This window comes from Hemibagrus wyckioides, linkage group LG12 (genome assembly GCF_019097595.1).
Source record: "Hemibagrus wyckioides isolate EC202008001 linkage group LG12, SWU_Hwy_1.0, whole genome shotgun sequence".
Taxonomy (NCBI): Eukaryota; Metazoa; Chordata; class Actinopteri; order Siluriformes; family Bagridae; genus Hemibagrus; species Hemibagrus wyckioides.
The window spans coordinates 12,698,550-12,711,049 of NC_080721.1; the positions used below are offsets into that span (position 1 = coordinate 12,698,550).

Below are 12,500 nucleotides of genomic sequence, written 5' to 3' on the forward strand. Positions count from 1 at the left end.
GGGTGACACCGGAGTGTGAGATATGAACAATGTTCTTTCTGCAGTTATGTACAGTGTACAGTGTGATGCAGATACACCATATGTAGAATGTTAGTGTGTTTATTAATTAGGAGGTTGTTGTCCTCCTCGAAGTCCACATAGGGTCAGCAGCGTTGCTTTGATGTACTTAAATCCTCACGAAGCAGAATCCAGCTGAAGTTGGTCCATCTCTGGATGCCTCAGGATCCTCGCAGGGTTGGCCTCTGTCTACTGGAGCTGGCACAATCTCCAGATGCCTCGGGATGGGTAGAAGAAGGGAACAGGTGGAAAGGAATTAGCGTATCTGCTGTTCATGATATTAGCAGCACTAGATGATAATGTGCATTTGATCAGATGTACTGGAGCACAAGGTTAAGGGATGTAAGAGATGTGTCTTTAATCTACTTTTAAACTGGGAGACTGTGTCTGAGCCCCGAACACTGTCAGGAAGACTGTTCCAAAGTTTAGGAGCTAAATACCAAAACACTGTACCCCCTTTTGTAGACTTTAATATTCTGGGAACTACCAGAAGTCCAGAGTTTTGTGATCTTAAAGAGCGTGGTGGATTGTAGCGTGTCGGAAGACTGGTTAGATACGCGGGAGCTGAACTATTTAGAGCCTTGTATGTAAGTAAGGCTAGTTTGTAATCAATTCTATACTTAGCAGGTTGCCAGTGCAGGGATGATAATATAGGGGTTATATGATCATATTGTCTTCATCTGGTAATGCAATTATTGATTGGTTTAATAAAGCAGCTTGGCGTTTTATCCTGCTGCAGTAGGGATTAAATGATTATTTTTTATACCAGTAGTGTAAAATTTCTTGCTGTAGTTATTTATTTAACATTAACGTTATGCTTTAGACATGAGGATCTTTGGGTCGTTTTTCTTCCTGCGATAAGGTGAGTTTGTGTTCTCTTGTGTCTCCAGAAGCTGAAGGATGGAGAGGAGCGAGTGATCAAGAAAAGAAAGAAAAAAGATGGCACCTTAGAGGAGAAGAAACCCAGAAAAAATCGTGTGTCTAAGCAGGGGTGAGTTTTGAGACTGGGGTGTGTGTGTGTGTGTGTGTTTATATAACATGCATGCATTATGTAAGAGTTTCGAGCTCTAAGGAAGAACAAGAGTCTTTTGTTGTTCACGTTAAAGACACATCCACGTTCCTTATTATAGCCTTCAGGTCACGGCCTCTCACTGCTGCTCTCGTTTCCTTATATGGCTCCGTGACCATTTCTGCCATCTTGTTTGCGTCCCTCAGCGTATCCGCTTTGAACCGGCCTGAGAAGAAGAAGAGGAAGAAGCTGATGAAGGACTCGCTCTCGCTGGCAGCCATGATCCGCCGCTTCACGCGGGAGAAAGAGGAGATGAGGAAAAAGAGCCCTGCTGCCGCCGCCACCACCACCACCACCACCGCAGGTACGGCTGTCACCGGCGCTGCCGCAGGAATCAAACCCCCGAACGCTAACCGCTCCGTCCTCAACTCGCACTCTGTTGCCCCTGGCAACGACCTCTCCGATCTTACCAACGACCCTTCCGTCATCCCGCTGCTGAATTCGGCTAACGACGACATGCTGCAGGACCTGATGGACGAGCTGGACTTCTCCCTACTGGATCCTTCAGAGCTGTCCAGCCTCGAGGGTCAGGGCGAGAACGGTAACGGTGCTGTCCAGAGAGGAGGAGGAGCTGCAGCAGGAGGAGTGGGTGGAGCTTCAGCGGGACGCGTCCAGAGGACCGGGCTCATCCCTCCTCCTCCACTGCCCAGCGGCCTGCCCGCCCCCCTCACCAAGCGCATCGAGGACCTGCGAGCGGTGCGTAAAAACTCACTCCTCTCACACACTCACTCACTCCTCTCATACTCTCACATACTCACTCACTCCCCTCACACACTCACTCACTCCTCTCATACTCTCACATACTCACTCACTCCCCTCACACACTCACTCACTCCTCTCATACTCTCACATACTCACTCACTCCCCTCATACTCTCACATACTCACTCACTCCCCTCACATACTCACTCACTCCCCTCATACTCTCACATACTCACTCACTCCTCTCACTCACTCCCCTCATACTCTCACATACTCACTCACTCCCCTCATACTCTCACACACTCACTCACTCCTCTCATACTCTCACACACTCACTCACTCCCCTCATACTCTCACATACTCACTCACTCCCCTCATACTCTCACACACTCACTCACTCCCCTCATACTCTCACACACTCACTCACTCCCCTCATACTCTCACTCACTCCCCTCATACTCTCACACACTCACTCACTCCCCTCATACTCTCACATACTCACTCACTCCCCTCATACTCTCACATACTCACTCACTCCCCTCACATACTCACTCACTCCCCTCATATACTCACTCACTCCCCTCATACTCTCACACACTCACTCACTCCCCTCATACTCTCACATACTCACTCACTCCCCTCATACTCTCACATACTCACTCACTCCCCTCACATACTCACTCACTCCTCTCACTCACTCCCCTCATACTCTCACATACTCACTCACTCCCCTCATACTCTCACATACTCACTCACTCCTCTCACATACTCACTCACTCCCCTCATACTCTCACATACTCACTCACTCCCCTCATACTCTCACATACTCACTCACTCCCCTCATACTCTCACATACTCACTCACTCCCCTCACATACTCACTCACTCCCCTCATACTCTCACATACTCACTCACTCCCCTCACATACTCACTCACTCCCCTCACATACTCACTCACTCCCCTCATACTCTCACATACTCACTCACTCCTCTCACTCACTCCCCTCATACTCTCACATACTCACTCACTCCCCTCATACTCTCACATACTCACTCACTCCCCTCATACTCTCACATACTCACTCACTCCCCTCATACTCTCACATACTCACTCACTCCCCTCATACTCTCACATACTCACTCACTCCCCTCATACTCTCACACACTCACTCACTCCCCTCATACTCTCACACACTCACTCACTCCCCTCATACTCTCACATACTCACTCACTCCCCTCATACTCTCACATACTCACTCACTCCCCTCATACTCTCACATACTCACACACTCCCCTCATACTCTCACACACTCACTCACTCCCCTCACATACTCACTCACTCCCCTCACATACTCACTCACTCCCCTCACATACTCACTCACTCCCCTCATACTCTCACATACTCACTCACTCCCCTCATACTCTCACATACTCACTCACTCCCCTCACATACTCACTCACTCCCCTCATACTCTCACATACTCACTCACTCCCCTCATATACTCACTCACTCCCCTCATACTCTCACACACTCACTCACTCCCCTCACACACTCACTCCCCTCACATACTCACTCACTCCCCTCACATACTCACTCACTCCCCTCATACTCTCACATACTCACTCACTCCCCTCATACTCTCACATACTCACTCACTCCCCTCATACTCTCACATACTCACTCACTCCCCTCATACTCTCACATACTCACTCACTCCCCTCATACTCTCACATACTCACTCACTCCCCTCATACTCTCACATACTCCCCTCATACTCTCACATACTCACACACTCCCCTCATACTCTCACACACTCACTCACTCCCCTCATACTCTCACTCACTCCCCTCATACTCTCACACACTCACTCACTCCCCTCATACTCTCACATACTCACTCACTCCCCTCATACTCTCACACACTCACTCACTCCCCTCATACTCTCACATACTCACTCACTCCTCTCATACTCTCACATACTCACACACTCCCCTCATACTCTCACATACTCACACACTCCCCTCATACTCACACTCACTCACTCCCCTCATACTCTCACATACTCACTCACTCCCCTCATACTCTCACATACTCACTCACTCCCCTCATACTCTCACATACTCACTCACTCCCCTCATACTCACACTCACTCACTCCCCTCATACTCTCACACACTCACACACTCCCCTCATACTCTCACATACTCACACACTCCCCTCATACTCACACTCACTCACTCCCCTCATACTCTCACATACTCACTCACTCCCCTCATACTCTCACATACTCACACACTCCCCTCATACTCTCACACACTCCCCTCATACTCTCACACACTCACTCACTCCTCTCATACTCTCACACACTCACTCACTCCCCTCATACTCTCACATACTCACTCACTCCCCTCATACTCTCACATACTCACTCACTCCCCTCATACTCTCACATACTCCCCTCATACTCTCACATACTCACACACTCCCCTCATACTCTCACATACTCACTCACTCCCCTCATACTCTCACATACTCACTCACTCCCCTCATACTCTCACATACTCACTCACTCCCCTCATACTCTCACACACTCACTCACTCCCCTCATACTCTCACATACTCACTCACTCCCCTCATACTCTCACACACTCCCCTCATACTCTCACATACTCACACACTCCCCTCATACTCACACTCACTCACTCCCCTCATACTCTCACATACTCACTCACTCCCCTCATACTCTCACATACTCACACACTCCCCTCATACTCTCACATACTCACTCACTCCCCTCATACTCTCACATACTCACTCACTCCCCTCATACTCTCACATACTCACTCACTCCCCTCATACTCTCACACACTCCCCTCATACTCTCACACACTCACTCCTCTCATACTCTCACACACTCACTCACTCCCCTCATACTCTCACACACTCACTCACTCCCCTCATACTCTCACACTCACTCACTCCCCTCATACTCTCACATACTCACTCACTCCCCTCATACTCTCACACACTCACTCACTCCCCTCATACTCTCACACTCACTCACTCCCCTCATACTCTCACATACTCACTCACTCCCCTCATACTCTCACATACTCACTCACTCCCCTCATACTCTCACATACTCACACACTCCCCTCATACTCTCACATACTCACTCACTCCTCTCATACTCTCACATACTCACTCACTCCCCTCATACTCTCACTCACTCCCCTCATACTCTCACTCACTCCCCTCATACTCTCACTCACTCCCCTCATACTCTCACTCACTCCCCTCATACTCTCACATACTCACTCACTCCTCTCATACTCTCACATACTCACTCACTCCCCTCATACTCTCACACACTCACTCACTCCCCTCATACTCTCACATACTCACTCACTCCCCTCATACTCTCACTCACTCTCACTCACTCCCCTCATACTCTCACTCACTCCCCTCATACTCTCACATACTCACTCACTCCCCTCATACTCTCACTCACTCCCCTCATACTCTCACTCACTCCCCTCATACTCTCACACACTCACTCACTCCTCTCACACACTCACTCCTCTCACGCACTCACTCACTCCCCTCATACTCTCACGCACTCACTCCTCTCACGCACTCACTCACTCCCCTCATACTCTCACACACTCACTCACTCCCCTCATACTCTCACACACTCACTCACTCCCCTCATACTCTCACACACTCACTCACTCCCCTCATACTCTCACGCACTCACTCACTCCCCTCATACTCTCACATACTCACTCCTCTCACGCACTCACTCACTCATCTCATACTCTCACATACTCACTCCTCTCATACTCTCACATACTCACTCACTCCTCTCATACTCTCACATACTCACTCACTCCTCTCATACTCTCACATACTCACTCACTCATCTCATACTCTCACATACTCACTCACTCCCCTCATACTCTCACACACTCACTCACTCCCCTCATACTCTCACACACTCACTCACTCCCCTCATACTCTCACACACTCACTCACTCCCCTCATACTCTCACACACTCACTCACTCCCCTCATACTCTCACACACTCACTCACTCCCCTCATACTCTCACACACTCACTCACTCCCCTCATACTCTCACATACTCACTCACTCCTCTCACGCACTCACTCACTCCCCTCATACTCTCACATACTCACTCACTCCTCTCATACTCTCACATACTCACTCACTCCTCTCATACTCTCACATACTCACTCACTCCCCTCATACTCTCACACACTCACTCACTCCCCTCATACTCTCACATACTCCCCTCATACTCTCACACACTCACTCACTCCCCTCATACTCTCACACACTCACTCACTCCCCTCATACTCTCACATACTCACTCACTCCCCTCATACTCTCACACACTCACTCACTCCTCTCACACACTCACTCACTCCTCTCATACTCTCACATACTCACTCACTCCTCTCATACTCTCACATACTCACTCACTCCTCTCATACTCTCACATACTCACTCACTCCCCTCATACTCTCACATACTCACTCACTCCTCTCATACTCTCACATACTCACTCACTCCTCTCACGCACTCACTCACTCCCCTCATACTCTCACATACTCACTCACTCCTCTCATACTCTCACATACTCACTCACTCCTCTCATACTCTCACATACTCACTCACTCCTCTCATACTCTCACATACTCACTCACTCCCCTCATACTCTCACATACTCACTCACTCCCCTCATACTCTCACATACTCACTCACTCCCCTCATACTCTCACGCACTCACTCACTCCCCTCACGCACTCACTCACTCCCCTCATACTCTCACATACTCACTCACTCCCCTCATACTCTCACATACTCACTCCTCGGACTCACTCACTCCCCTCATACTCTCACACACTCACTCACTCCTCTCATACTCTCACGCACTCACATACTCCCCTCATACTCTCACATACTCACTCCTCGGACTCACTCACTCCCCTCATACTCTCACACACTCACATACTCCCCTCATACTCTCACATACTCACTCACTCCTCTCACGCACTCACTCACTCCCCTCATACTCTCACATACTCACTCCTCGCACTCACTCACTCCCCTCATACTCTCACATACTCACTCCTCACACACACTCCTCTCACGCACTCACTCACTCCCCTCATACTCTCACACACTCACTCCTCTCACGCACTCACTCACTCCCCTCATACTCTCACATACTCACTCCTCTCACGCACTCACTCCTCTCACGCACTCACTCCCCTCATACTCTCACACACTCACTCCTCACACACTCACTCCTCTCACTCCTCACACACTCACTCCTCTCACTCCTCTCACACACTCACTCCTCTCACTCACTCACTCGCGCACACACAGTAAACACTGAGACTTTTAATCATTTATAAATTTTTCAATTTTCTTTTCTTTAAAAAAAAACCCCTCATTTTTTATATACTTTTAGTTTGTCAGTTTTATTGTCTTTATTAGTTGTTTGTTTTATCACCATTTTCACTTATTTATTTATTTTGAATTTTTATCTTAATATATCTCTATTTAAATAATAACATCTCTATATTTATAAATTTATATACATTTACCATTGTAGATATTTCTATTTCTTTCTTCATGTAGCAGTTAATGGGAATGATATTACTGTTATTTACAAGTATGAAATGATCTCTCTATCTATCTCTATCTATCTGTCTGTCTGTCTGTCTGAACTCTTCCTCTAAACACCATATGTTAAAACACACACACTTCTTCTCAGGTGCGTTAGTGTAAAGAGGGAAAAAAAACCTAAACTGTTGTGTGCATCTAGGAGAAGGGGAAAGGAAAGGATGGAGGGATGGAGAAGGTGAGAGTAACAGAGTAAAGTATAGAGAGGAGAGTGACGAGTGATGTAGGGAGAGAGGTAAGATGAGTAAGAGAGGAAAATATGAGGTGAGAGAGGGAGACTGCAGTAGAGGAAGAAGTGTGATGAGGTGGGTGAAGTACGATACTGCATCTCACACACACACACACAGTGCTGCTTGAAATCTCTGCATGGGTTTAAGATGTTTGTGTTACAGGCGTCTCGGCAGTTTGACATGGAGGGGAGGAAGAAGTTCTTCACGCTGGACATGAACAACATCCTGCTGGAGTGAGTTTGTGTTTTTGTTAAATTCCTCACACTGTCCCACTCTGTCACACAGCACTGAGTCTTTATTTCATAAACCATACGGTCTTTAGATTCAATAACACCATGTAGAGGAGCACACATCGACCGGCTCGGGCTCGGTGAGCCATGCCTGATTCGTCAACAGAACACGTTTTCACCAGATATGAAGAGATTCTTTTGAGACGATTATTCTGCAAAGATCTGAAAAAATCATTCTTAGAGAGATTTTTAAAAAATAACTCGCAGCAAATACAAGATCTGTTGCATCGGTTGTTGATGTGTGTGTGTGTGTGTGTCTCTCTCTCTCTCTCTCTCCTTCCCTGTCTCTCTCTCTCCCCCTCTCTCCTTCTGTCTGTGTCTCCCTCTTCCTCTCTGTCTCTCTCTCACCTCTCTTTGTCTCCCTCTCCTTCACTCTCTGTCTGTCTCTCTCTCTGTCTCCCCCCCCCTCCCTCTGTCTGTGTTTCCCTCTTCCTCTCTCTCTGTCTTTGTCTGTCTCTCTCTCTCTCTCTCTCTCTCTCTCTCTCTCTCTCTGTGTCCCCCTCCCTCCCTCTCTCTCTGTCTGCCCTTCGTCACTCTCTCACAGCATTGAGCTGCAGGTACAGGAGCAGCCGGTGGAGGTGCGAGTGGCCGTGTACTCTCACCTGGAGGCCTTCGTGCCGTGTAATAAGGAGGCTCTTCTGAAGCGTATGAAGAAGCTCAGTCTGAACGTGCAGGACGACAGGCTGAGAAACCCGCTGCTTAAACTCAAGCTGGCCGTCTGCAGCGCCATGCCCGAGCAGATCGCCCGCTACAACATGGACTGTCTGGCCAAAGTGGCAAAGTGAGTGCTGGTTCATGATCTTTTCATAAAGATTTTTGGGTCTGTGGGTTTAAAACAGATAAACGAGGTGTGTGTGTGATTCCTGACACCTTTAATATATCTATTATGTGTTTTCTGACACTGAGACCTCTCTTCCTTGATAAACATGATCACGGTAACACCTTGTTTGTGAAATTGTAAGACCACGATTTGTGCCTCCTCTTGATGTCCAGTGTTATTCGCTTTAAACATTTTGATCATGTCTAAAGGATTTTAGACTGATGCTTTATACACTGGTCAGGCATAACATTATGACCACCTGCCTAATATTGTGTTGGTCCCCTTTTGCTGCCCAAACAGCCCTGACCCGTCCTGCACTGTGTATTCTGACCCCTTTCTATCAGAACCAGCATTAACTTCTTCAGCAGTAGCTCGTCTGTTGGATCGGATCACACGGTCCAGCTTTCACTCCCCACATGCATCAATGAGCCTTGACCGCCCATGACCCTGTCTCTGGTTCACCACTGTTCCTTCCTTGGACCACTTTTGATAGATACTGACCACTGCAGACCGGAAACACCCCACAAGAGCTGCAGTTTTGGAGATGTTCTGATCCAGTGGTCTAGCCATCACAATTTGTCCCTTCATCAAACTCAAAGCTCAAATCCTTACACTTGTCCATTTTTCCTGCTTCTAACATCAACTTTGAGGACAAAATGTTCACTTGCTGCTCTAATATATCCAACCCACTAACAGGTACCATGATGAGGAGATTATCAGTCTTATTCACTTCACCTGTCAGTGGTCATAATGTTATGCCTGATCGGTGTACTAGGTTGAGTATTGATGTAGCTATAATTCAGACTTCATTTGAGGTAAAGATTACCTTGAAGGTGAGTTAAGAAGTTCTTTTAACATTCTGTGTGTGTGAACTCCAGGCAGCAGTCGGAGGAAGGCGAGAAGAACGGCTCGGAGGAGGAGGACGAGGAGAGGCCGGGCAAACGGGTGATGGGTCCCCGCAAAAAGTTTGTGTGGGATGATAAACTCAGGTAAAACCTCAGCTTTCACTTATTCACGGTCTTGAAAGGGGAGATATGATGTACTGTTGAGTGTTGTGTATCTCTCTCATTTTCTGTGTGTGTGTGTGTGTGTTAGGGCCCTGCTGTGTAACCTGGTTCGAGCGAAGCTGGGCTGTTATGAGGCCGAGGGTCAGAACCCTCCCTCTCCTGAAGACTACCTCAAAGCCTTTATGGAGACCGAGGTGAAACCCCTCTGGCCCAAAGGCTGGATGCAGGCCAGGTCAGTGTGTGTGTGTGTTTTAATAACTCTTCCACTCTTTTGAGTACTTCCACTCAGTGTATCTGTGAATATTTATGTTGTCACTGTTCCTTATGAAACACACTCACTTCCTGTTGTGTTTTCTCATACAGGATGTTGATTAAAGAGAGCCGCATGGCCCACGGCCACCTCACAGGAAACACGTGAGTCTTCTCTTTTGATTTTTCTTAAACATACTGATCTTGTGCAGCACTAACTAATATTCCAGAAACCTTCTTTCATGTCTAAATGTAGAAGTAAACAGTTGTATAAAAGCGTCTATCTAACAATCTCCTCATTCATGACCTCGTCCTCCTTAAAGAAGCCTCCTCCCTAATGACTGCTGGTGATGAGTTACAGAAGAGGCTACACGTTAGATCATTACACACTCGTCCGATTGTTCCATTTCCAAACCGAATAATGCCTGGTGTCCTTTTCTTGGTGTTCTGACTGACGTGCACTCTGGGAATCCGTTCACTTCTGAGGACACGCTGTGTTAAGGCGTCTAACTTTCCAGTATTTGATAAAGAGGCTGTGATGCTTTTAAATGATGTGTTTGTGTTGTCTGTTTTGCAGAATGAAGAAGACTCCCAAAGCTAAACCAAAAGTAAGCACACACACACACAGGAATAAACAAACTATTATTCTCATCATTACTGCTTTCACACGCGCACACACACAGATAAAACAATAGGTTATAGGGTGTCATTTGAGGAACAGCCCTAATCATGCTTCTGTGTTCCGGTTTTGAGTGTGATGGGCATTTCGGGTCAATGAGGGTGGACAGTCACCAGACAGTAAGCTTCTTTTTTTTTTTTTTTTTTAAATAATTTATTTCTCCTTCTGTCTCTAGTCTCAGGATGGCGTTTGGCTCCAGCAGTCAACCACGCCTAGTGCTACGCCCGCTACCCCGGCGACCCACCCTCAGCGCGCCCCCTCCCCCTCTGAGCCGATCTGTCTCTCAGACTCTCTGGATGAGGATTTAGGTGGAGCCCCATCTCTGGACTCCATCTCGCAGGCTCTGGCTCTGCTCAGCAGCGCCGCCAAGGGTTTAATCCAGTCCAACAGCCCGCCCTCCCCAGAGGCTCCTAAACCCGTTATTTCTGGCTCTATGCTCGGCCCCGCCTCCTCCATCAGCTCCTCCACACCTGTGCTTCCTAAAAAGAGCACCATCAACACCACTACGTCTGCTTCTCCAGCCGGCACCGGGCCTATTTTCGTCTCCTCCACCTCTTCTAGCTGTTCTTCCTCTCCAGCTCTCTCTCGGCCTCCGTCTGTGTCCGTCTCTCCTTCTATCCGGAGTGATGGAATAGGAGGAGTAAAGGTTGGAGCGGTCGGCTTGACTCAGGTGCAGAGACACGGTCTGACGACGACGCAGCGACCCGTTGCGACAAATGCTGCAGGGAACAGCAGCAAGACGAGTGCGACGTCTCCGCCAAAACCAAGGCCGCCGCCCACTGCTTCGCCTCTCATCCCGCCTCACAAGAGCTTAAATTCTCCCATGGCCACGCCCCATATCCTCCACAAACCCGGCAATAACAACAGTCCCATCATTCGTATCAGTGCAGGTAGCACAACGCAGTCATCGCTGTCCCACCCGACAACACTGCCCATATCATCATCTTCGTTCTCCTCGTCCACTTCCTCTTCTGCTTCCTCGCATCACAATGCCAAAATGCAGCCCAAAATCTCCTCCTCCCCATCTCCGTCTCCATCTCAGCCCAAACCGCAGCACCAGCAGCCGCAGCAACAGTCAACGTTCGTCACGCCGATGCAGGCCACGCTCACCAAATCTCCCCACAGCTCCAACTCTCCCATCCTCAAGCTCACTCCGCGGGTGACGCCCGTCAGCTCCCCTTCACCCGCCCTCTCCAGGACGTCTACGTTACCCAGCATGCATCAGTTCTCTCCTAAAACCGCAGGCTTTCACGCGGGGTACTCAGGCGTCAGCTCCGGGTACAGCACTCCAGCGGGGCAGCAGAAGACTCCCTCTCAGGTGAACAGCAGCAGCCTAACAAGCACTTCCACCCCGGGCACCAAGCACGCCTCCCCCTCGGCCGGCTCGGCCAATCACGGGCCGCGGCAGAGGCCGGCAGGCGTGGCTAATCAGGGGGTGAAACCAGTGGCGACTGTTTCCTCTGCGACGGCTCCTCAGCTAGCACAGGTACAGGAAAGTGTCTGGAAAAAAAATTGAACACACGAAATCCAGACACTCAGTAACAGAGTGAAGGTGAAATCTGTAATTGTTCTGGTTTCTGATCGCTCTAGGTGCCGTCGTCCAGCGCCAGCCTTTTGGGTCCCATCACTCCGAACCTCCCGCTGAACTTCGGAATGCTGGGAGGAATCACTCCCGTGTCCCTGCCCT

The 12,500-nt window shown here is 48.8% G+C and overlaps 1 protein-coding gene across 2 annotated transcripts in view; it reads left to right on the forward strand.

The window, feature by feature from the left end:
* The window catches only part of ubn2b (ubinuclein 2b), an 18,875-nt gene that overhangs the window by 4,733 nt on the left and 1,642 nt on the right, over positions 1 to 12,500 (forward strand). For both annotated transcript variants that reach the window (XM_058405126.1, XM_058405127.1), the window contains exons 5-14: positions 948 to 1,048; positions 1,273 to 1,822; positions 7,931 to 8,001; positions 8,603 to 8,839; positions 9,757 to 9,867; positions 9,974 to 10,117; positions 10,249 to 10,299; positions 10,712 to 10,742; positions 10,989 to 12,299; positions 12,404 to 12,500. The exon at positions 12,404 to 12,500 is cut by the window's right edge and continues 99 nt beyond it. In XM_058405126.1, the coding sequence (XP_058261109.1) occupies positions 948 to 1,048; positions 1,273 to 1,822; positions 7,931 to 8,001; positions 8,603 to 8,839; positions 9,757 to 9,867; positions 9,974 to 10,117; positions 10,249 to 10,299; positions 10,712 to 10,742; positions 10,989 to 12,299; positions 12,404 to 12,500 (2,704 nt within the window). The remainder of the gene's footprint in view (positions 1 to 947; positions 1,049 to 1,272; positions 1,823 to 7,930; positions 8,002 to 8,602; positions 8,840 to 9,756; positions 9,868 to 9,973; positions 10,118 to 10,248; positions 10,300 to 10,711; positions 10,743 to 10,988; positions 12,300 to 12,403) is intronic.